We start from the raw sequence: 25,952 nt of genomic DNA, 5'->3' as shown, positions 1-25,952 counted from the left end.
CGGGCAAGGACTGCTGTGCCGGGCAGCACTCCATGCAAATGGTGAAGTCTTTGCTGCCAGCTCATCCACACACCGCTGAGCCAGGGCTTCTCCCACATCAATGCACCTCACCCAGAGATTCTGACACCACGCACAGAGCGCGATCATCTAGTCTTACCAAGGTGTTCTTGTTATAGGGGGCTGACCTGCACCTGTGTCTGGGGCCTCCTGTCTTCTGTAGGCATGAGAAAGGTAGAGCAGAAGTGGTGTGGCCTTTCCCAGGCATAATCTTAAAAAACCTTTGGTTGAACAGCAGCCAGCAACACAGCATCGTGCTAGGCAGATTCAGAGTGACTCAGTCTCTCACTCCCTGCCCTTCCTAACCGACAGTCCGTCAGCTCTCCCAGATGGACCTGACCTTGTCAGGACAGGGGCAAGGGACGACTCCGGGTTCAAGAGAAAACTCACCAACTTGCAGCCCCCTTGGGAAGCGGCGGTGGCCGTTCCACCGTTGTTCCTCCATTCCACTGCTAACAAGTGAAAACCCAGGCAGAGCCACAGGGACAGCAACTCCATCTCAAGGGCAGCCCTGTGGACAGAGGGTAGAGGGGAACCGAGTCAGAGAAGGACATCTCAGGGTGCTGCTTTGCATTCTCAGCAGAAGGAGCCAGTTCCTGGTTGCGTCTGGGCTCAGAGGCCACAGCCACATGGAGGTGGGAACCCACAGATTATTCAAATACTCCAGTTGAACCAACATTTTCAACCTTTCACTGAAACTGTTGGTAAGGACTCATTTTCGCTTTGCGGGACAGGTGGCTGAACACAAACTCTGGAGTCTACCCAGAAAGGAGAAGCAAAGGACTTAAGGAACCAGGTCTCAAGTCACCTGTTGCTTCCTGTGTCTTGTAGTTCTGCTACTTTTCCTCACTCCAGCTCAAACCAACCAGATGCATCACATGAGCTCAATAAATGTTTGCTGAATGAATGAGGGAATGGATGAAGGATGAACTGGGATTGAAATACTAACTGTAGCCTCTGGACCTGTACAATTATTAATTGTTGGCCGGCACCGCGACTCACTAGGCTAATCCTCTGCCTGCGGCGCCGGCACCCTGGGTTCTAGTCCCGGTTGGGGCGCCAGATTCTGTCCCAGTTGTTCCTCTTCCAGTCCAGCTCTCTGCTGTGGCCCGGGAGGGCAGTGGAGGATGGCCCAGGTGCTTGGGCCCTGCACCCGTATGGGAGACCAGGGGGAAGCACCTGGCTCCTGGCTTCGGATTGGTGCAGTGTGCCAGTTGTAGCGGCCATTTGGGGGGTGAACTAACGGGAATAAAGACCTTTCTCTCTGTCTCTCCCTCTCTCTCACTGTCTAACTCTGCCTGTCACACACACAAAAAAATTACTAATTGTCTTGCTAACGTGGCTTTTAGAAAAGCATAGATCTCATTGGCTAACCTATTTGAATATAGCCCTTTGGACAAAAGGATTTTGATGTTTTGCCGGGATTAGGACAAACACTAAAGGGGGAGACTGGCATTGTGGTGCAGCAGTTTAGGCCCCGTTTGTAGATGCTGGTTTTCAATATCAGAGTGCTAGTTTTTAAATCTGGGCTGCCCCGCTTCCAATCCAGCTCCCTGCTGATGCACTTGGGAAAGCAGCAGAGGATGACCTAAGTACTGCAGCCCCTGCCACCCACACGTGAGACCCAGATGGAGTTCTTGCCCCCTTGCTTTGGCCTGGCCCAGCCCCAGCTGTTGCCATTTGGGGAGTGAACCAACATATGGAAATTGTTTTTCCATCTTTCTGTGTGCCTCTGTTACACGGCCTTTGAAATAAATAAATAAATTCTTACAAAATTAGAGAATGAAAAGGCAACCTTCAGATGTAATAAAGATTATTGATGACCAGCGCACACAGGACTGCAACCATGAGAAGGAAAATGACACCTACCCCGGCAGCGCTGTGGAACTAAGAGGAAAGATGGATGCGTGTAATGTGGGCTACGGCACCTCCACTAGTTCACAGAAAGTGCATGCTACCCTTCATTCCATCTATGAGCTTTCCAAAGTAAATCTGAATCTCCCCCACCATCACAGGCAAAGGCTCAGAGAGAGTAGCAGCTCATTCAGGATGGCGCATCCACTCGGTGGCAGTGTTGAGAGCTGCCCCCGGGTCTCCCTCCCTGGGCTCAGGAGGACCCGGGCTGACTTCACGCCGTGGAGCTGCCCGCGCAGTGATTGCCCTCCTGTCGGGAGCGCTGACAGCCCCTGTCTGCACTGGTCAGAACCAGAGGGAGTGGGCCCAGCACTGCCCCCGCCCCCTCCTCTCCTTGCGTCTGCGCACCTGCAAGGAGCACGCAGGTCTGCTCCTCCGTCCCCTCGCGGGCCAGCAGCACCAGCAGCACCACACACCCCTTGCCCGTACTGTGCCGCTCACAGACCTTCCCACCTGACTCCTTGGGGCCATCTATGGCCCCTTCCTCCTTGCCTTTCTGCAAATAAGCTGGCACATCACAAAGGCTAATTTTAACTTCCTGGTCAGGTCGCAAACCGTCACCCGGGAAAACAGAGTAACAGAAAGGCTGGGTGCGCCAGGTACAGCAACCACGACCTTCCCTTTACGCCAGGCCAGCACTGCTTACCACAGAGATGACGCCGGTTCAGAATGCATCAGGACGTGCCGGACACCCGGAAGCCCCTTCTGCACCCTCCTGCCACTTCTGTGCCTGTGCAGGAGCCATCAGCTCATGGCCCACAACACTGGCAAAAGCATAGCCACGTGGACTCCTGTCCCCAGCATCCCCCCAGCCCACCCCCACGACCCTGGAACCTTGGGATCGCTGCCCGCCTCGAGATGCGGCTGCGCCATGTAGCCACCTGCAGGACGCCGCTCAGATGGCAGAGGTATACTCACACTAAACACGTGTTTATCTGACACTTGCGCTTCATTCAGGAGGACAGAGGACTTGGGACTGTGGCCAGACTCCCTGCCTTCCTCCCTCACCCTCTCTGTCAGGCCTGGGCTGGGACATGCTGCCTCTGACCTTTCTAGAACTACCAGCCCTGCAGCTTGAAACACCGAATCTGGATGCATAGGGGGCGCGGGGGCAGATTCATCTGGGAGCCTGTGACACGTCAGACTGGCGCGTGGATAGACCTCGTGTCCAAGACGCAGATAATCCTTTTTACAAAATAGGCGTAACAGCTACTCACAGAGGTTGATGAGAATTACAGTATACAGCATGTCAAAATGCTTTGTTGACTGTCCCTGTGAAGGTGGTTAATAACATAATTACTATTCATGAATCCCAAATGCTGTGAGCTGGCTGAGAGGTAGTTAGCTGTTCCTGGGTGACTGCTGCAAGGTAATTTGACAGCTAACAAAGCCAGGAAAAAGGAATGACTCACTTGGCTGCAGGGGTGACCATAGCACTATACTAACTAAACGTGTAAAAAGCCGTGGGGGAAGCTTGGATTAAAAATTCCCCATCAATAAATTTCTAGAACAAGGCTGATCCCAGGAACAGACGACACTGCCGGTTGACAGCTGTTTGTCCTCAGAGCCAGCTGGTCCCCCTGGCCTGCTCTGCTCCCCCGGGCAGGGGCTGACTCCTGCGGGCTGTTTCCCGCACCGCAGCAGGCTGGGTCCTGAGGGGAGAGCGCCCACGGTTCCTTTCCTTATCGGTGGCCTTAGACAGACACACCACCCCTCCCTTTGGTCCTCCATCTACCTAGGGCTTCCTGAACTTGCTGGGGTCACTGCCTACTTTCTGTTTGGCACCTCCTCCCCCACTGCGTAGTGTCAGTTTCCTGCATTTAAAAAAAAAAACCTCTGGGTGGCTTCTGCTTCCTTGTTGAACCCTGACTGACACAACAAGGTGAGGATGGCCTTGGAACGGTGCTGAATGGAAAAGTATGGGAGGACGCTGAAGAGAAATACAAGGCTTCTAAAGCTACCATTTGGGTTGAGAGGCACTCTTCCTAGAGTGTACAGCTGCAGACGGCATGGCAAAGAATCCGAGGTAAACAGTGGGGACGCCACGCCTCAGCTGAAAGCCCTTGACCCTGACTTCTCCTCCCACACTCAGCGTCAGAGCTCCTGACAGAGTTTCCGGCTTCCGAGGGCATCTATGCAGGAGCGTGCCCAGATTGCTCGTGCTTGGTTTAAAAGGGAAAGAGCCACAGAGGTAGAACGGCCGCCGCAGCTCCCCACAGAATTGGGCTCCCCAGGTTGTCTGCTGCTCCTGTCCTGACAAGATTTGGCACATCTGGAAAACGGGCACATTCTCACTGGTCCTCACGGGAACCAATAACTCAGCCTCAAAGCCATCCCTTGTCTAAAAGAGCTGCTGTACTCTGTCTCTCCTTCTCAAATAAATAAATAAATCTCTCTCTCTCTCTCTCTCTTTTTTTTTTTTTTTTTTTTTTTGACAGGCAGAGTTAGACAGAGAGAGAGAGAGAGGTCTTCTTCCTTCGGTTCATCCCCCAAATAGCCACTACGGCCGGTGCTGTGCTGATCCGAAGCCAGGAGCCAGGTGCTTCCTCCTGGTCTCCCATGCAGGTGCAGGGCCCAAGCACTTGAGCCATCCTCCACTGCCCTCCTGGGCCACAGCAGAGAGCTGGCCTGGAAGAGGAGCAACCAGGACAGAATCCAGCACTCTGACCGGGACTAGAACCCGGGGTGCCGGCACTGCAGGCGGAAGATTAGCCAAGTAAGCCGTGGTGCCGGCCTAATCTTTAAAAAATAAATAAAAAAGAGCTGCTGTTCCTTTGCAGGGAGAACGACAGTGTGACTTGGGTGTGGCTTTTCTCCCTGCAGACCTGGACATGACAAGTACATGGGGAAAGCAGGTTCCTTCCATAAAAACACTAATCACGATCACCTTCTGAATGGGAACACTATAGGAAGCAGAGCACATGCCCGCTGCAGAAATTCAACTTTGCCTTAGAAATGGTGCTCTTTTGCTTTCTCTGTTTGCACACAGTAATAAAGGGAAGCTCCTGCCTCACTGACCCAATTGGGTAAAAGAAGACTGGCTGGCTGCCCACACCGGCTGTGGGAAACAGTGGGGGGCTGGCAACATTCACCCCCTCTGGAAAGGGCACTCCTGATCGTGCTGGCCGTGGTCCCGGCTGCAAGCTGCGGCAACTGCTCCAAAGCTATCCCTGTGACCACACCGGCGCCAGGCGCACGACTGCCTGGACGGATGGAAACCGCCGTGTGCAGCAGGCCAAGGAGAGTCTCCCGTGTGGGTGACATGTGGGTAGCACTTGCTTTTGCAATGGACAGGGAAAAGGGGTAGGGAAAATCTTTAAGTTTTAATTTTATTTGAAAAACAGAGAGACAGAGAGATGCTCTACTTGCTGGTTCATTCCCCAAACATTCCCATAGCCAGGCTGAGGCAGGCTGGAGCCAGAAGCCTGGAGCTCAGTTGGGGTCTCCCATGTGAGTGACAGGAACCCTAGTACCCGAGCCATCATCTGCTGCCGCCCAGGGGGAGCATCAGCAGGAAGCTGAGTGACCAAGACTGGAAAGGGGCACTCCGATGTGGGTGTGGGTATCCCGAGCGGAGGCGCCACCACTGCGCCAAATGCCCACTCCACCTGTTTGTTGTTAAAGAGTTATTTACTGATTTATTTGAAAGGCTTGAAAGGCACGTCACAACACCAGTCCCACCCCACTTTTTTTTTAAAGGAATCTTTCACCTGCCCTTGCTTTCCGATGTCTTGAAATGTCCATTTCCTTACCATCATAAAATCTGGGCCTTGTGACCAAGCATATGTGTTTTATTTTCCCCAAAAAAAGCATGTATATAGGTCTTTCTGTATTAATAAAATGTTTAAATAAATAATTTAAAAAATGTCTTCTCCTAAGGGTTGTTCGTTCCAGGCAGCTTTCTGTCATTACATAGTGGCTCACTCAGCCGACAGGAAAGCATGGCCACCATCAGGTAAGGGCACAACCTACAGGTGTCTCCGATCATAACGAGATCCCCTGGGGGTCGCTGCCTGTGGTGCCAGCATCCAATGTGAATGCTCATTCCTCCCAGCTTCTCCACTTCCAGTCCAGCTCCCTGCTAATATGCCTGGGAAAGCAGTGGCGGATAGCCCAAGTGCCACCAGCGTAGGAGACCCAGGTGGAGTTCTAGGTCCTGGCTTCAGTTTGGCATAGCCCCAGCCCCAGCCACTGTGGCCATTTGGAGAGTGACCCAGCAGATGAAAGATCTCTCTCTCACCACCCCTCCCCCACCTCCCATAACTCTGTCTTCCAAGCAAATAAATGAATAATGTTTAAGAGAGAGAGAGCGCCTCACACTCAAAAAGTCTGGAGTGCTAAGGAGTAACTCAGATGCTGGATTTCTAATGTTCAGGGGGAGCCTGCAGATCAGAAATAGCACTGAGATGACAATGATGGGAGAAGGCCTGTGCACCACAGCTCTCTAGACTTCTCCCCACCCTCATCCCCCAGTTCTCTGCACCCACGCCCGCGCCGCCTCTGCTTCCCACCCTGCCCCAGCCACAGCCCCTCCAGCGCTGGGAGGGCGGCCTCTCGGCTGAAGGAGCTGTTAGCAGGTGTACATACACTACCATGCAATTGAGAAGGTCCTCCTCCAAAGGACTGGAGCTGAGAAAAACCCTCAAGAAAAGAGGTCTTGTGGAGAAAATGGGTCGCTGGTGAAGATATTCTGGGTTAGAAGCCAATGTTTATAGTTTGGCCTGCGGGGAGGGATTCTCCAAGAGCAAGGAGAGCAGGAGCCTGCAACACAGGGAGGGTGACACCACAGAACATGGCGGCTCTCCAAGAAAGTGGGTCAAAGAGGGGCAGGTACCCAGTGCAGTGGCTAAGCAGCTGCTGGGGACACCCGCATTGCGTATGGAAGTGCCTGGAATCCAGCCCCACCTCCGCTTCCGGTCCAGCTTTCTGCTAATGCGCCCAGGGAGGCAGAGGTAACGGCTCAAGGACCTGGGTCCCGGCCACTCACGTGGGAGATGGAATGGAGATCCTAGTCCCTGGTATCTGCCTTCCCCAGCTGGGGCAATTGTAGGCATTTGGGAAGGGAACCAGTAGACGTTAAGATTCTCTCTCTCTCTCTCTCCACCCCTCAAATACGTAAGTAAAATTTTTAAAAGAGAAAATGAAAACCAAAGAGTACATTGCGGCGCCGCAGCTCGCTAGGCTAATCCTCCGCCTTGTGGTGCCGGCACACCGGGTTCTAGTCCCGGTCGGGGCGCCGGATTCTGTCCCGGTTGCCCCTCTTCCAGGCCAGCTCTCTGCTGTGGCCAGGGAGTGCAGTGGAGGATGGCCCAAGTGCTTGGGCCCTGCACCCCATGGGAGACCAGGGGCCATTGGAGGGTGAACCAATGGCAAAGGAAGACCTTTCTCTCTGTCTCTCTCTCTCCCTGTCCACTCTACCTGTCAAAAAATAAAAAAATTAAAATTAAAACAAAATTTTAAAAAAGAGTACATTGCATTTGGAATCTTGGGAGAGATGGACGGGCAACTGGTCGCAGACCACAGAGACTAAAGAACGGAACCTCACGTCTTCAACCAAATGTTCAAATTCAGCGTTCTCCACAGTGAGACCACCTGCCACTCTGAGCCCTGAGTGGGGGCACTGGAAGCACAGAGCACCACGCTGGCAGTGCCCTTGCCAAAACCTCGGTTCCCCAATCCAGTCACGCGGGAGCAATGTGACAGCTCCGGGCTGCGAGATGCCCTGCGAGACAGCTGGCTTTGACTCATCCGCAGAAACCAAGGCTGTCCCTTCTGGATTGTAAGCGACCAAGAAGCATAAAACCGGCTACAAGGCATGAACTCGGAGTGGGCTTCAAAAAATCTCTAAAAGAAAAATGTGAGACAGATCCAAGTCTGTACTAAGAGAAATGTTTTCAGAGGTGTACATACAGTTATAATCAGATCAGTGCCAATTTTCTTAAGTATGGTAACGATGTGATGAGGTGACAAAGGTCCTGATTCCTAGGCCTTGCACACTGAATTATTTGGGCATGAGCGTTCACAACGGCTGTCATTTGCACCATGCACTTGCAAATGGCTTGGCAGAGTCAAATCAAAATATCCCCAACTGGTACATTTAGCACTGTACTTTCATTGAACTTTTCTATAAATTGGAAATTTTTCGAAATTAAAAAAAAGCAAAAGAAAAATCAATATTGATGTTCCTAAAAGGGGAACAACATGATAGCAGTGTGTTCCCAGATTTCCAGGAATTTCTGTCAAACTTTCCTCACAAACTCTTCTCGGGAAAGTGCTCATTTGTTCAACTAGAAATGCAAATACACAGAAGCCTTAAAAAATAGCCTGACAATTCTAACATTTTGGCATTCAAACCAGAGCTTCCAGATGGCACCTTATGCCTGAGAGCACACAAATGTGTCAGATTATGTGCCCTGACTGTAGCTCAGGAAATGCGGTTGATGGGCTGGCATAGCATCCACGCCAAAGGTCATGGCTGCATCCACCACCCCCAGCCCTCTGGAGGGGCCCCTCCTGGGAGAATCCCACGCCCTCAGCACCGCCAAGCTGACAGAGTCCTGGGGAAGTGCCTAACCAAGGCGAGGACAGAGCTCTGCTGCTGCCAGCACCCAACAAGCAATCCTGGTGCCGGCACCCAGAGACAAGGGCGAGCGGTTGCTCCCAGCAGTGAAGGCGGCAGTGCAGAGGCACAGGGAGAGAAGGCAGAGGTGCATTCCATAGAGGACTTGCCAAGGAGGTAGCTGCCCAGGTGCGTGAACAGAAAACAACAGCACAATGAACAGAGGGCAAAGACGAGAGGAATGGGGAAAGGAAGAATGAGAAGAGGATGGATGACGGGGGCTGAGGGAGGGTGCGGACCACGGCTTCTTCCTCCGCTGCCTCTCATGGTTTCGGATGACTCTTTACAAGGCCGAGTTAATTTCCAAGTTCCCAGTGTTCTCATGACCTCAAGGGCTGACTCAAAAAATGCTGCATCTTGACAACAAGAAGAACTCAGCTCAGACAGGACTTGGGCCCTTGGGCAAGCTCAGGTGCAAAGGGCCAAACTGCTCAGTCCCCGAGAGCAGGTGCAGGCTTTATGATGCCACCGGGAACTGAGAGAAGCTGCCTACGATCGATGTCCAGGACAGAATGTTTCAAAGATGAGAAGAGAGAATCATCAAGAGATGTAAAACCAGAGAGGGAAAACGTGCTATAAAATAAGATATAATACAGTTTCAAAGTGTCTCCCTACAGGCTTTTTTATTAATCTCACAAAGGTGAAAACAGCTGATTTGTGGTGGAGACACCAGCATATACCTCAATCAAATTGCTTTAAAAGACATTGCAAAGGGAGTTTTAAGCATTTTCAAAATTCAATCTTGACTAATTTACTGGGACAAAATTGAATGAAATAATGGTGTAGCTATGTTAACTTTCCAAATTTTCCAAAATATTTTTATTTATTTGATAATCAGACAAAGTGCACACCCATTTGCTGGTTACTCCCCAAGTGCCCACAACAGCCAGGGCTGGGTCAGCACTGGAGCCAGGCGTGGGTTACACAATCCAGGTCTCCCACATGGGTGGCAGGGACCCAGGTACTTGAGCACCTGCTCCCTCCCAAGGTCTGCATTAGCAGGAAGCAGGAATCAGGAGCCAGAGTCAGGAATGGAACCCAGGCGCTTCCATGTGGGCCTCCGGTGTATTAACCACAGGCTGAACACCTGCTCCTTTTTTTTTTTTAACTTGAAGATTTATTTTAATATCTTGTGCTATAAAGACACAAAGAAACTGTCCTTGTTCTTAGAAAATATGTGCTAAAAATTATATGCATGTGTATAAATATGTATGCGTATGTATATAACACAGATATAGATAGATATCTATCTATATATACAGACAGAGAGAAAACAAATTTAACACAAAATGCTTAGCAATTCTTGAATCTGGGGAAAGCATTTATGTGACTCCCTTAGTCTATTCTTGTAAATTTTCAGTAAGTTTGAAATTTCATTTAAAAATAAAAGGGAGGGGGCCGGTGCTGTGGTGCAGCAGGTTAAAGTTCTGGCCTGAAGCGCAGGCATCCCATATGGGTGCCGGTTCTAGTCCCGGCTGTTCCACTTCCGATCCCGCTCTCTGCTATGGCCTGGGAAGGCAGTAGAAGATGGCCTAAGTAGTCCTTGGGCCCCTGCATCCACATAGGAGACCCAGAAGAAGCTCCTGGCTCCTGGCTTCAGATAGGCACAGCTCTGGCTGCTGCAGCCATTTGGGGAGTGAACCAGCTAATGGAAAACTTCTCTCTGTGTCTCTACCTCTCCCTGTAACTCTTTCAAATAAATAAAAAGAAATCTTTAAAATAAATAAATAAACAAATAAATAAATAAAATGGAGGGGGCTGGCGTTGTGGCAAAGCAGTAAAGCTGCCGGCTACAGTGCCAGCATCCCATGTGGGCGCCAATTCAAGTCCTGGCTGCTCCGCTTCTGATCCAGCGCTCTGCTGAAGCACCTGGGAAAGCAGTGGAAGATGGCCCAAGTCCTTGGGCCCCTGCACCCATGTGGGAGACCTGGAAGAAGTCCCTGGCTCCTGGCTTTGGATCGACCCAACTCCAGATGTTGCAGCCATTTGGAGAGTGAACCATCAGATGGAAGACCTCTCTCTCTCTGCCTCTCCTTCTCTTTGTAACTCTGCCTTTCAAATAAATAAATAAATCTTTAAAATAAAATAAAAGGGGTCCAGCTTCGTGATGCAGCTAATTAAGCCAAGGCTTGCAACCCTGTCATCTCATATCAGAGTGCTGTATTAAGTCCTGGCTGCTCCACTTTTTTTTTTTCAATTTACTTTTATTTATTAATTTATTAAAGATTTATGTATTTATTTGAAAGAGTTACAGAGACAAACGGGGCAGGGGAGGGGAGAGAGAGAGAGAAAAAGAGAGAGAGAGACAATCTTCTATCTGCTGGTTCAGTCCCCAAATGGCAGCAACACCTGAGTTGGGCCAGGGCAAAGCTAGGGGCCTGGAACTCCATCCAGGTCTCTTATGTGGGCGGCAGGGGCCGGAAAAACTTTGGCCTATCCTCCGCTGCTTTCCCAGGTGCATTAGCAGGGAGCTGGATCAGAAGTGGAGGCTGCTCCACTTTCAATCCAGCTCCCTGCTAATGTGCCTGGGAAAGCAGCAAATGATGGTCCAAGTGCTTGGGCCCCTGCCATCCACATGGAAGATCCAGATTGAATTCCTGGCTCCTGGCTATAGCCTGGCCCAGCCCAGACTGTTGAGGCCATTTGAGGAGTAAACCAGCAGATGGAAGCTCTCTTTTTCTGTCTCTCTTTCTCTGACACTCTGCCTTTCAAATCAATCAATCAATCTTTAAAAAACTACAAGAGGAGTGAGCATCAAGGTGCAGCTGGCTTATCACATCTTGGGACACCATCATCCCACATCAGAGTGCTTGGGTTTGAGTCCCATCTCTGCTCCCTGCTAACGCACACTCTGGGAGACAGCAGATGATGGCTTAAGCACTTGGGTCTCTGCCACCCACGTGGGAGGCCTGGACTGAGTTCAAGGCTCCAGTCTTCAGCATGGTGCAGGCCTAGCTGGACTTTGAGGGGTGAACCAGTGGATGGGAGATCGCTGTCTTTCTCCTTCTGCCTCTCCATCACTCTGCCTTTCAAGCAAATAAAAATAAACTTAAAATAAGGTGACAGAAAATTAACACATTAAGGTACAAACTTTTTCAAAAGTACACTTGGGTGCACAGCCTCGCAGTTAAGACACTTGCCTTCCACGATGGAGTGCCCGGGTTTGATACAGTACGTATGGATCCTGGGAGACAGCAGGTGATGGCTGAAGTGATTCGATTCCTGTCTCCACATGAGGGACCTAGACTGTGTCCCCGGGTCATGGCTTCAGCCTGGCCCAGTCCTGGTTGTTTTAGGTACTTGGGGAGTGAACCTGCAGATAGCAGCTCTCCCTCTGTCTTGTCTTTCTGTCTCTTTGCATCACACACATTTTTTTTAACTGCATTCTAGTACTAATCAGATTCATGTGAAATAGGAAAAGCTATTTCTTTTTTGGGTATTGACAAATCATCATGTCAAAAAACAATCTGTGCCTAAAATAATTTTATTTGCAAGGATTTTGCTTGGAGAAATCATATTTACATCAAATAGCTTAGCAAAATGCAAGTGTATTTATTGCTGAAAACATCAGCTGATAAAGGAAAGAAGACAGACGGGGTGAGAGATACCCAGCCATGTGGACCAAACTTTAAATTCAATAAGAAAATCATTCCACTGCTGAGAAGTGATCTTAGGATTACTTTGATAGCTTGTTATCAAACCCAAGGGAGACACGGAACACTTTCTTAAAAGACACCATGAGGTCCCTTTTCCTAAAAGTAACCCACAATATGTACTTTATTAAAACTGGCATATAATTCATATAAAATTCGCCCTCAGAGTGTGTAAGTCACTGTGTTAGCATATCTACCACGCTGTGCAACCATGATCACTAATTCTAGAATATCTGCATGGCCCCCAAAGAAATGCCACATTGTTTGCAGTTGTCCCCGATGCCACCTTCCCCTCACCCCACCCCCTGTACGTTGCTGCTCTACTTCCTGTCTCTATGGATTTCCTATTCTGGGCATTTTCCATAAATAGACTCATACAAGGTGTGGCCTTTTGTGCCTGGCTTCTGTCACTTAGCATGCATAATGCACTCAAACTTCATCCACGTGGCCTCGTAAGTCAGGAAGCCCCTCCTCCCCACGCTGATCAGTATTCCACCGCACGAATGCACCACACTCTCCGCTCTGCCATCACCTGATGGACACTTGGGCCACCATGGACAAGGCCGCTGTGAACACTCATGGACAAGTGTGCAGGGGGAAGGTAAATGCCTTCAGTTCTTAGACATCTGGCTGGGGACAGAATTACAGGACTTCGTAACCATATGGTGACATAATGCGTCAACTTTGAAGGGACAGCCAGACCGTTCTCCAGGGTGGCTGCACCGCGGCTGCCCCAGCAGTGCAGGAGGGCTCTCACGTCTCCACATTCCAGCACTCGCTAGTGCCTCTCATCACTGGAATCTCCCGGTGAGCATGAAGGGCAGCTTGCAGCTCATGGTGGTTTTGATCTGCATTTACTTAATGAGCAAGGAGAGAGGGCAACTTTTCATTTGTTTATTGCCATCCCTGTATGTTTTGGAGAAATCTGTACCTCCTGAATCCAAAGATTTATTATTTTTAATAATATTATATATTATATACATTATATAATATATTATATTATTATAATATTTATTATTTTTAATAAGTTTTAAAAATGTATTTATGGGGCCGGCACCATGGCGCACTAGGTTAATCCTCCGCCTGCAGTGCTGGCATCACATATGGGCACCGGGTTCTAGTCCCGGTTGCTCCTCTTCCAGGCCAGCTCTCTGCTGTGGCCCGGGAAGGAAGTGGAGGATGGCCCAAGTGCTTGGGCCCCTGCACCTGCAAGGGAGACTGGGAGGAAGCACCTGGCTCCTGGCTTTGGATCGGCGCAGCGCGCCGGCCGTAGCAGCCATTTGGGGGGTGAACCAAAAGAAAGAAGACCTTTCTCTCTCTCTCTCTCTCACTGTCTAACTCTGCCTGTAAAAAAAAAAAAAAAAAAAAAAAAAAACTAAAGAAAAACAGGTGAGATCTGTGTGGAGTAAGAGACCCTGGGCCAAGCCTGGCTCCTTCACACCAGTGGTGGCCGTGAGGGATGATAATACCTGCCTTGCTGCTCTCACAGGGTTGTGCCAACACAGAACGAGGGAGCGTGTGGAGAAGCTTGGGCCACGTCAGGGACACTGTGGACCTCAAGTGTGCGGGGCGGGGGACCAGTTCCTCCCAGGCTGCAGTAGGAGGGCCTCTCCCCCACCACAGGGCAGATGCTTCCCAAAGGGAGAGCGGGCAGAGGCAGAGCGAAACAGCAGTGTTCCATGCAGACGGGGAGCTGGCACCGAAATCAGCAACACAAGGACAAAGCGGCAGCTTCTCCCACCCTCGTGGGCTGCAGCGTGTTGACCTTGGGCCCTTCAGGGGCGGTGAGACGAGCCCAGCAGGCTGTGGGGACTGCGGGCAGAGCTTACAGGTTTAGGGGCTGCAGTGGGATGAGAAGGAAAAAACACCCCACCGCACCAACTTGATTTTCCTAAGGAAGCACGCAACCAAGGAATGAACTGATGTGAACTCCTGACAAGGGGCCAACTCAATTCAGTGGGACAGTCTGGGTATCCCAGAAGGCCCAGGTGTTAAGGGCTTAGCTCCCAAAGTCTTATGTTACTGGTTAATGGACTCATGTCTGCCCAGTGGTAGTAGATTGGACATACTCTCATGAATTATCAGAATACTGCTCAAGTGAACTAGAAACTAGGATGAGGCAGCATGCAACGGGCCTTGAAGGGTGAATAGGGGTTTGTCAGGTGAGTAAGGCCGGAGGAAGAGCCTCTCCCACAGAGCAAACAGCATGTGAAAATGCATGATTCAGCCAAGGAGAGCAAGTATCCCAGGGTGGCTGGGCTTGTGGTATTGAGGTTGTTGGGGTGGAGCCCCACAATGAAGTCATGGCAGCTTTCTAAAGAGAGACATGGGGGACCAGCACTGTGTCACAGCAGGTTAAGCCACCACCCACAACACTGGCATCCCGTATGAGCAATGGTTCAAGTCCCAGCTGCTCCACTTCCAATCCAGCGTCCTGCTAATGCACCTAGGAAAGCAGCTGAAGATGGCCCAAGTCCATGGCCCCTGGCACCCACATGGGAGACCCATATGGAATTCCAAGCTCCTGGCTTCAGCCCAGCACAGCCTCAGCTATTGCAACATTTGGGGAATGAACAAGCAGAGGGAAGATCTCTCTCTCATTCTCTGTCTCTCCCTTTCTCTGTAACTCTGCATTTCAAATAAATAAGTCCTGAGACAGAGAGAGAAAGAGCGAGAGAGACATGGACACAGGCAGCAGGATGCTCCTGTCTCTCTCTGCTTCCTGGCCTGCCGTGTGATCCCCCCCTCCACATCCTTCCAGCATCCACTGCCCTCATCAGACACCAGGTGACTAACGGAGCCGCCTGATCTTAGACAGTGACTCTCCAAAACTGAGCTGAAATAACCGATCTCCACTTGTACGTAGCTTCTCCTGGCAGTCTTAGTTGCAGTAGTGAAAAGCTGACTGATAGGGTAGGCAAGATCCGCCTAATAGTTCCCAGTTCCCCGCCAGGCTCTTCAGTGTGCAGGGAGTGCCCACCTTGAGCTAAGTGTTCTGCCGGGCGCTTTACCTAGTCTACCCTGCACGAGGAGCTGTTACCACTTCCCACGCGGTGAACTCACAGACTTAGGCTGTGCAACTGGAGAGTGTTGGAGCTACGATTCAAGCCGGGTCTATGAGTGCTGCTGCGACTCAACCTCAACACCACAAGCCCAGCCACCTCGGGGTACTCGCTCTCCTCAACCAAATCATGCATTTTTTTTTTTTCACACGCTGTTTGCTCTGTGGAGGAGGCCCTGCCTCTGCTGTCACTCCCCTGACAAACTCCTCTTCATCATCACTGTCCTCATCATAGCTAATAGTTCAGTTGAGCAACAGTACACAAATAAGGGTTTATTAGAGGTAGTTATAGCTCCTGTAAAAGTGTTATTTTTTAAAATTATTTAATTTATGTTTATGGAAAGAAATGTGAGCAGTCACTAGGTCTTGTTAGTTCTTTAACTTTCTCCTAACACTTTATTATGAAAAAAAATTTTTTTAAAGATTTGCTTTTGTTTATTTGAAAGTCAGAGTTAGAGAAAGAGAGGGAGAGTCGGAGAAATCTTCTATCTGCTGGTTCACTCCCCAAGTGACTACAGCCATCGGGGCTGGGCGAAGGTTAAGCCAAGTACCTGGAGCTCCATCCAGGTCTCTCACATGGGCGGCAGGGCACGAAGGACTTGAGCCATCTTCTGCTGCTTTTTCAGGCACATTAGCAGGGAGCTAAATTGGAAGAGGAGCAGCCAGGACTCGAACTGGCATCCATATGGGATGCCACCTGCTGTGCCACAGCACTGACCCTGATGAAAAATTGTCAACATAGAGCAAAACTGGAAAAATGTTGACAGCAATCACTGATATACCCCCGACCTAGATTCTACTATGAACACTTTGCTGTACTTACTTTAGCAAACGTCTGCCCATGCCTCTGTCGTATCCACCCTTTCAATTCATTTAATTTGTTTCTGCATTTCTTTCTTTCTTTCTTTTTTTTTTTTTTTTTTTTTTTTGACAGGCAGAGTGGACAGAGAGAGAGAGACAGAGAGAAAGGTCTTCCTTTTTTCCATTGGTTCACCCCGACAATGGCCGCTGCAGCCGGCACACCACGCTGATCCGAAGCCAGGAGCCAGGTGCTTCACCTGGTCTCCCATGCGGGTGCAGGGCCCAAGGACCTGGGCCATCCTCCACTGCACTCCCGGGCCACAGCAGAGAGCTGGACTGGAAGAGGAGCAACCGGGACAGAATCCGGTGCCCCGAATGGGACTAGAACCCGGGATGCCGGTGCTGCATGCAGAGGATTAGCCTATTGAGCCGCGGTGCGGGCCTGTTTCTGCAATTCAAGATAAATTAGTCTCCAGAACACTTTCCCATAAATAATTCCGTGATTTCATTTTTTGGAAATGTTGCTAGTTTTCAGTCTTCTGAATCAGTTTCATTGAAGGGCATCCCAAGATCACATAACTATTTTATTTGAAAAAAAAAAAAAATTCCTATGTTGTTTAAAAAAAAAGGCAGACAGGGCCGGCGCCATGGCTCACTAGGCTAATCCTCCGCCTAGCGGCGCCGGCACACCAGGTTCTAGTCCCGGTCGAGGCGCCGGATTCTGTCCCAGTTGCCCCTCTTCCAGGCCAGCCCTCTGCTGTGGCCAGGGAGTGCATTGGAGGATGGCCCAGGTGCTTGGGCCCTGCACCCCATGGGAGACCAGGAAAAGCACCTGGCTCCTGGCTCCTGCCATCGGATCAGCACGGTGCGCCGGCCGCAGCGCGCTGGCCGCGGCGGCCATTGGAGGGTGAACCAACGGCAAAGGAAGACCTTTCTCTCTGTCTCTCTCTCTCACTGTCCACTCTGCCTGTCAAAAAAAAAAAAAAAAATCCCTGAAATTACACTGGTAACTTGTTCTAAGTTTTCTTTTTTCCTTTCCAGAACTTTTATTTTTTAAATTATTTATGTATTTGAAAGGTGCAGAGAAAGAGAGAGAGAGAGAAATCTTCGAACCACTGGTTCATTCCCCAAATGGCCACAACAGCTGGAGCTGGGCCCCGCTGAAGCCAGGAGCCAGGAACTCTGTTGTGGTCTCCCACATGGGTGGCAGGCGCCCTAGTACATGGGCCATCTTCCACTGCCTGCCATATGCATTAGCAGGGAGCTGGAGAGCGGGGCAGCTGGGACTCGAACCAGCACTCTGATATGGGATGCCCGCGTCACAGGCATGGGCTCAACCTGCTGCAGCACAGCGCTGGCCCCTTCCCTCTGGAACTTATTTGAATTCAGAGAGGAAAGGGAATCGTGTGGTTTCTTTAAAAAGTATCCTCTCTAAAACAAATAATGGTGTTGAGGGAATTGTTGGAGACAGCAAAGAGAAGTGGATGGTAATGTAATACTATCATCGGTCCATAACAGTAATGGCCATGGAGGCTGTGAAGACTTCTTGGAGACCTTTGACCCCATTTGCTATCTGCACCAGCTCTGTGCCAGAGGCGCTATTCCCATTGTTGTGGTGGAAAACACCACTTAGAAGCATCACGGATCAGACATTCACACCGCTGTACGACCGTCTCCAGAACTTTTCCATCATCCCAAATGGAAACTGTCAAGTAATAACTCCACATTCTGCCCCTCTCTAGTCCCTGGTAACCATTAATTTTTCTTTCCCCAAGAATCTGCCTTTATTCTAAGCACTCTGCATGTGGAATCATGCAATCTTTGTCCTTTTGTGTCTGTTTACTTCACTTGGTATAGTGTTTTTAAGATCCATCCACACAGCACGTGTCAGAATCTCACTCCTTTGCAAGCTGGGTGATATTCTGCTGCATGCATGCCACATTCTGTCACTCATCTGCCCTGTGGACTGCTTCCCCCTCTGGCTGTTGTGATGCTGCTGCTCTGAGTCCCGGTGCCCCAATATCTGTGCAGGTCCCTGTTTACTATTCCCACTTTTAATCCAACATTCAGGGGCTACACAGTGAGGCCAGGGCCAGAACTGTGCTCAGGGCCACGTAGGAGGTGCCGGTTGTGCACCTGTGTGGGAGGAGTGCGTGTCCAGCGAATGGATGTTCAACTGAGGGGCGAGGTGAACAGCCACCCTAGAAGCCCGTGTCTCAGCTGCCTGGTCCTCTCTCAGACCTCCCAGCGCCCCCACCATGACCCAGCCACCATGCAGGTAACCCTGACCCAGCAGGGGTCCCCTGCTGACCGCCAGTGCCTGTGCCATGCTGCATTTGACATTACAAACGAACGGCGCCCCTGAGTGTCTCAAGGTCGTCTCTGGGGTTGAGATAAAACGAGGGCCTCCTACTGTGCCACAAGGCCTACAGGAGCTCCCTTTAGCTATCTGTGTGTCTGTGTGTGTGTGTGTGTGTGTGTGTGTCTGTCTGTCTGTCTGTCTGCCTCTTGAGTAAACAATTTTTTTTAAATCATCACCTTAACTAACTGAGTGCCTCACAAATTGAGTACACACATTTATTCAAGGATGAAATTGAGAACAATGGTTTGGGGAAGAAAATGAATATAAAAAATGATACCAATGGGGCCAGTGCTGTGGCATAGCAGGTAAAGCTGCCGCCTGCAGTGCCAGCATGCCATATGGGTGCTGGTTCGAGTCCCAGCTGCTCTACTTCCGATCCAGCTCTCCAGTCTGGCCTGAGAAAGCAGTGGAAGATGGCCCAAGTCCTTGGGCCCCTGCACCTGTGGGAGACCCAGAGGAAGCTCTGGCTTCCGGCTTTGGATCAGTGCAACTCAGGCCATTGCAGCCATCTAGGGAGTGAACCAGCAGATGGAAGACCTCTCTCTCTCTCTCTCTGCCTCTGACTCTCTGTAACTCTGCCTTTCAAATAAATAAATAAATCTTTTATATAAAAAAAAGATACCAAAAGTAAAAGCCAAAACCAAAGAGACTGTAACCAGTTGTCAGTGATGCGCACTGAGCACCAGTGAGCAGGCACCTGTAAGCGTCTCACCCACAAGCTCAGCCTGAGCAGGCTGGGAAGCTGAGCCTCCCTAACTCAACGGACCCGAGTATTGGGTGAGGCACGTGGAGCTGCCCGTGCAAGAGGGTCGCCTCTGCTTTGTGATGCAGGTGCCCACTGCAGCCAGCGTGCAGGGCACCGCCAGTACGAGCACTGTTCTTTGCAGAGTCAGGACCAGAGACAGCCCAGCGCACTGCTAACCCATACGCCAGAAGCCAGACACGGCCAGCCTGCTCTCTGTTTAGGAAGCTCCTGCACTTGGATGACAGGCTTCGGGAGGCTCGGGCTCAAGTGCACAGGGGTCTTCACCAAGTTCCCAGGAGGGGACCCATTTGATGAAAGCACTTTTCTTGGCAAAGCTGTGTTTTTGTTTATTTGAAAGCCATAAAGAAACAGAGAGGGAGATCATCCATATGCCGGTTCATTCCCCAAATGCCTGCAACAGGTGGAGCTGGGTCCTCCAGTCAGGAGCCTGAAACCCCACCTGGGTCTGCCACGGCCAAGTATTCGAGCCAGCACCTGCTCCTCCCAGGACACACATTAACAGGAAGCTGGGATCGGAAAGAACTGAACCCAGGTCCTCTGAGGTAGGATATGGGCGTCCTGAGAGGCAGCCTCACCTCGGTGCCAAACACTTGAGCCTGGAGTTTTGGGTTTAACTTACAGACGGGAGTTGGGATTTTTTTTCCTGGGCCCACAATCCTGGAGTCCCAGGAGCTCAGGGTTTCATGTACGGATCTGTGGGCTGTGTGAGGAAGATAAGCACGCCTCAGAACCACAACGCCAAGGAAACCACCAGCATCCCTGGCCACAGGGGTGCGTCTCAGCCTCAGCAGGGAAGGAAGGAGGAGCACAGGGAATCGGGGAGGGTCAGCTGCGCACACTCTACTGCACAGTCCTCCTGCGTCCCACCCCCACCACAGGTGCCTTCCTCCCTCGCTGTGTCCTAGGCCCCATTCCTGCCACCAGCCTCAGCCTCCTGCAGGGCCAGCCACCATCAGCCAGGCACGTGTCCACCTCCTCTGGGGGCAAAGTGGAGCTGCCAGCCCCCTCCGAGGCAGCAGAGGGCAGCAGGAGCCACGTCTGTGCATCCTTACATCTCCTGGGTCCATGGGGGATGTATGTCGCCCCTACACAACCCAGCCTGCACCCAGAGGCCAGGAGGGCCACAGAAGAGCACTGGACAAGGAGTCGGAAGGGCTGAGTTCTAGTCCCCCTTTGACACTTACTAGCTGGGGTCCCAAGGAACAGAGCCTGCTGAATCCCAGCACGCCCCCCCCCCCCCCACACAAATGCTCTGTGGGGGAGGGGTTCTGCCAACAGTCACAGCGGCATCCCCAGGGCCTGGCACGTGGAGGATATTGGTGGGTAAGGGTGGTGTCAGGAGGGTCTCATCTGTGAACTGGTGACCCTCCATACAGGTGCGGGGTAGGGCTAGGAAGGGAGAGCCAAGCCGTCGCTTGTTCCCACTTTGCAGATGAGAAAACTGAGGTTCAGAAACGTTTTCTGACCTGCTCACCTTCTCCCCCCCCCCCCCCCAGACCACGAATCAAAGTCACGACTGATGCTGAGGCCCCGACTGTTGCCACTGCACCACCCCACCTTTCTAGCCCTAAGCGCTCCTACAGGGAGTTGTTCCCACCCAAGCCAGCGGGGCCAAGCTGGGACAGAGCGAGCCGCAACTTCCCGCTTGGCTCCGTGCTGTCGGCCAGGGCGCCAACCTCCCACTGCCCAGCCTCCCGGCGCGCCCACCTCCCGGAGGCCCCCGCGCGGGAAATACTCACGGCTCCCGCAGGCCCAGGCGGCTCCGCGGGGCGCATCCTCTCCAGGGGCTCCCGCCTCCTCGAGAGCAGCCAAACGCGGGGCTGGGTTGCCTCCTCTCTGGGGCATCGGATTATTTTAGCACTTGCGGAAGGAACGGACGGAAACTGAAGTCACATGGAGCTCGAGCTGCAGCTCAACGACTCAGCAGCGCTCAGCGTCCCCAGGAGGGAACTGCCCCCTGCGGCGTGGGGGCTGGGACTCGCCCTTGCAGCACCTGCCCAGCCCGCCAAGGAGCCCCCAGCAGACTAAGCGGGCTCCCCGAGGGTTCTTGTCTTGGTTGTTCTTAGGGGATGCCCCTGGGGGCCCTTGCCTTCTAGGGCTGTCTGCCTGGAAATGCATTTCCCAAATTATGTCCAAAGAGCGTGTTGAGGCAGATTTGGGAAGTGGGCAGCTCAGGGATCTTCCAGTTATAGAAGGGGAGAGTCCTTCCCCTTCAGCCCAGTCTTTTTTTTTTTTTTTTTTTTTTTTTAAGATTTATTTTATTTATTTGAAAGAGTTACAAAGAAAGGTAGAGACAGAGAAAGAGAGGTCCTCCATCCACTGGTTCACTCCCCAGACGGCCGCGACAGCCAGAGCTGTGCCGATCTGAAGCCAGGAGCCAGGAGCTTCTTTCAAGTCTCCCACGTGGGTGCAGGGGACCAAGGACTTGGGCCATCTTGCTCTGCTTTCCCAGGCCACAGCAGAGAGCTGGATCGGAAGAGGAGCAGCCAGGACTCGATCCGGCGCCCATGTGGGATACCAGCGCTTCAGGCAAGGGTGTTAACCCACGGAGCCACAGCCCCGGCCCCTCAGCCCAGTCTTTAATAATGGTCTCCTTTTATGGGCCCAGTGCCAAGCTATGAAAAAAAAGGAAAAGAAAAATGAATGAAAGAAAGGAAGGGGAGTTGCGTTGTTCTGGGCGTTGGAGAGTGCCCCGAGCTTCCTGATCATCGGCTGCATGAATGGGTGGGCTTTTAAAACATTTTTATTTGTACTGTTTATCTTTTTAGAGAGAGAGCGCGCACACTCCCATCCACTGGTTCACTCTCCAATTATCTTCTATGGCCAAAACGGTGCCGGCAGAAGCTGGGAGCTGACACAATCCATGCCTTCTGGCGTGGATCCAGTTGCTTGAACCAACACCTACTACCTCCCAGGGTGCACGTTAGCAGGAAGCTGGAATCAGGAACCAGAATTGGGTGTGGAACCCAAGTACTCTAACATGGGGTGGGAGCGAGAGTGGGAGGGGGAAAGGGTGACTTCCAGGCTAAATGCCCACTCTGTTCTGTTTTGTTTTTTTCTTTTACACATACTGCAATTTCTTTTTTTTAATGTATTTATTTATTTATCTGAAAGGCAGGGCTAGAAAGAGAAAGAAAGAGAGAGATCTGCCATCTAATGGTTCATTCCCCAAATGGCTGCAACAGCTAGAGCTGGGCAGGCCCAAGCCAGGAACCAGGAAGCAGGAGCTTGTTCTGGGTCTCCCATGTGGGTGCAGGAGCCCAAGAACTTGGGCCATCTTCCGGGCTTTCCCAGGCACGTTAGCAGGGAGCTGGTTCAGAAGTGGAGCACCCGGGATTTAAACCAGTGCCCATATGGGATGTGGTGGCAGCTTAACCCTCTATGCCACAACATAAGTCAGTACATCTATTGGGAATTTTAAAGTTCTATGTTAGCTCCTGCCAAGAATTCAAAAAAAAATGTGAATTTATGAAACAGCTGCCATCAGAAGGCTGACAGTCATTGTGAAGAGTTCTACATACAGGGGCTGGCACTGTGGCGCAGTGGGTTACTCCCTGGCCTGAAGTGCCCGCATCCCACATGGATGCCAGTTCGAGATCTGGCTGCTCCACTTCCCATCCAGCTCTCTGGTATGGCCTGGGAAAGCAGTGGAAGATGGTCCAAGTCCTTGGGCATCTGCACCCACATGGGAGACCCGGAAGAAGCTCCTGACTCCTGGCTTTGGATCAGCACAGCTCTATCCGTTGCGTCCAACTGGGGAGTGAAACAGCGGATGGAAGACTCCTCTCCACCCTGCCTTTTCTCTCTCTGTGTAACTCTGACTTTCAAATAAATAAATAAATCTTGAGAGAGAGAGAGAGAGAGAGAGAGAGTTTTACATGCAGTATCTTAGAGCCTGGAAGAGGCAAAGCACTCAGGGTGTCCCCAGCATGCCGCCCAGGTGATGCAGACAACTGCAGACAGAGCGTCAGGGGAGGGGGCTCCAGTTCTCTCTCAGTTCCCTGCGGAGCTGGAGTGCTGGAACTTCTGGCGGAGCTGGACGGGGTCACCGCCTGGCAGCCTGGTCATTTGTGATTCTGTACGGCATTGCTATGCTTGGCGAGTCTGTCCCACGAGAGCAGGAGCAAGTCGTGTTTGCTTCAGACATCAAACATCTGGCACATTGTGTGCTCTCTAAACCATCCACTTGAGATGGTGGTAGTGATGACATCAGTGCAAATGCTGCGCGCTCAGTTCTCACAAGCCCAGGTTCCAGATTCTGGCCTCTGCCTTCGCACTGCATGCACATTCTCCAATCTGAGCTCTACTTCCAAATCTCTCCTCCAGGGCCAATGATTCAGACCTACATTTTTAACTCTCTCTGGTCAACCAACTCCTGGATGTCCCAGAGCCACTGCCATGCCACCTGTTCCAAAGTGAAGTCCTAGCCTTTGTCCCAGTATGTTTCCCAGTGTGACCGTCACCATTTGTGGCAGTCTGCGACCCCGGCAGCCTGGCCCTGGGTTAGAGTCTCCTCCCCACACATCCAATTAGTCACCAATTCCTGTGATTTTTACTCGGAAAGGTCTTGAACCCTATTCTACTCTCTGGTTGTGGGCCAGGGTCCTGGGTGTAGACCTCACCGACTCACGCCTGGACCACTTCTGCGGCCTCCTTGGCTCCCTGCCCCTTGTCTTTACCTGCTTCCCTACAGACTCCAGCCTGCAGCCCCTGGCATCTTTCTCGAAGGTGTGTTGGATCAACTCACTCTCTCTGCTTAACAGCCTTCCATACCTTGGCACTACATCCTTGGATGCAACTTGGACCCGCAGTTTAAAACTTGGTTCAGAGATCCCTTCCAGAGGCCCAGGAACCAGCTGGGTGCGACTTTAGGCTCTCCATCCTCTTCTCAGCCCACCAAGTCCCACTGTTATGCGTTTTACACATCAGGGATTGCGCTTTAAAAAAAAAAAAAAAAAAAAGATGTATTTTATTTATTGAAAGAGTTACAGAGAGGGGTAGAGCCAGAGAGAGAGAGAGAGAGAGAGAGAGAGAGAGGTCTTCCATCCACTAGTTCACTCCCCAAGTAACTGCAATGGCTGGGCTGCGCTGATCGGAAGTCCAGAGCCAGGAGCTTCTTCCAGGTCTCCCATGCAGGTACAGGGGCCCAAAGACTTGGGCCATCTTCTACTGCTTTCCCAGGCCATAGCAGAGAGCTGGATTGGAAGTTGCGCAGCCAAGACTCAAACCAGTGCCCATATGGGATGCCAATGCTGCAGGCCAGGGCTTCAACTCCCTGTGCCACAGCACCGGCCCCAGGGATTGCTTTTGAGACAAGACAGCTGTGACCCATCAAGAAAATTTAGAAAGCCGATGGTCTTGATGGTTGCCTGGACACAGCTTAGTTGGAAAACAGCACCAACAAGTCTCTCCTGACTTAGCAGCAGGCTGGTGTGGCAAGGAGCACCTGACTTCCGATGGAAACCAAAGCAGATTTGCAGCTGAAAACAGCAGTCCTGCGCCAGCGAGGCTGTCAGCTCCGGATTCCCTAGCTTGTTCCAGGGCTCCGGGCCCTTGCCCAGCTGTGCCTTGAGAGGCCTAGGTGAGCAGAGTGCTTCTTCTTCAACACAGCCTGCGGTGCCTCGAGCCCTGCTGCCCTGGCCATGCACACCCACCCTCAGCCAGTGAGAATCTGGGGCCCCGGGACTGCTTGCTTTGAGTTGGCTGCGTGTATCGTGGTGTTTGTGCCCACCCCTGCTCATTAGTAATAAAGCAAGGAGGTCGGCGCTGTGGCATAGCAGGTAAAGCTGCTGCCTGAAGCGCTGGCATCCCATATGAGCGCCAGTTCAAGTCCAGGCCGCTCCACTTTGATCCAGCTCTCTGCTATGGCCTGGGAAAACGGTGGAAGATGGCCCAAGTCCTTGAGCCACTGGACCCGGATGAGAGAAGCTCCTGGCTCCTGGCTTCTGATCAGCCCAGCTCCAGCCATTGCAGCCATCTGGGGAGTGAACCAGAGGATAGAGGACCTCTCCTCTCTCTCTCTGCCTCTCTGTGTAACTTTGACTTTTAAATAAATTAAAAAAAAAAAAAGTAATAAAGCAAAGTTAGTGTGGGGCAGCTCACTAAGATCCTGGGGAGAGCTCAGTGAAGGCTGGGAGTCAGGGAGGAGAAAGTCCAGAGCCCTCGCGGAGCTGCAGCTGGGCCTGGCTGCTTCCACATGGTGGGTGAGTGGGTTCCACTGTTTCCCCAGCCATACAACGCATGCTCCCCCTGCCTGCACTCGCTCCTGCTTGAGGTGCCGCTCTTCTGCCCCCGCCACGCTCCCCATTCCAAAGGTGCAGCTTCCATCCTGTCCTCTGAGAGACCGCGGCCTGCTGCCACTGCTACCTGTCCCTCTGAACACATAGCACATGTGCCGGCTGCATCTGCCCAATGACCTTGTGCCATCACTCATGCCGGGATTTAATTGTTTTGCATCTCTATCTGCTTTCCCCAGCTGAGCTACAGACTCTAAAAGACAGTGGAGGGAGACACATCTGAGCAGGGGACAATATGCAAGGGGTCCCTTGGAGAGATGGGGGAGAGTCCACCGTGCCTAGCAGTGGTGTGCAGGGAACCAGGACGGGGCCCACGAGCCTGGCCCTCTTGCCCTTGTCCCTGGTGTTTTGCACCCTGCCTTGGACCGTCAGCCCTTGGCCACGGACAGGGCAGCCCTTGGCCGGGGTGGCTGGACAGTGAGC

The 25,952-nt window shown here is 51.7% G+C and overlaps 1 protein-coding gene across 1 annotated transcript in view; it reads right to left on the bottom strand.

Annotated features, from left to right (window-relative positions):
• NRROS (negative regulator of reactive oxygen species) overlaps positions 1 to 21,111 on the bottom strand; it is a 28,197-nt gene extending 7,086 nt beyond the window's left edge. The window contains exons 1-2 of the mRNA XM_008266715.4: positions 20,973 to 21,111; positions 448 to 568 (exon numbers count right to left, since the gene is read on the bottom strand). Of these exons, the coding sequence (XP_008264937.1) occupies positions 448 to 555 (108 nt within the window). The 5' untranslated portion in view covers positions 556 to 568; positions 20,973 to 21,111. The remainder of the gene's footprint in view (positions 1 to 447; positions 569 to 20,972) is intronic.
• Positions 21,112 to 25,952: the final 4,841 nt, after the last annotated feature.

This window comes from Oryctolagus cuniculus, chromosome 4 (assembly GCF_964237555.1).
Source record: "Oryctolagus cuniculus chromosome 4, mOryCun1.1, whole genome shotgun sequence".
Classification (NCBI taxonomy): Eukaryota; Metazoa; Chordata; class Mammalia; order Lagomorpha; family Leporidae; genus Oryctolagus; species Oryctolagus cuniculus.
This window is presented reverse-complemented; position numbering and strand designations above follow the sequence as displayed.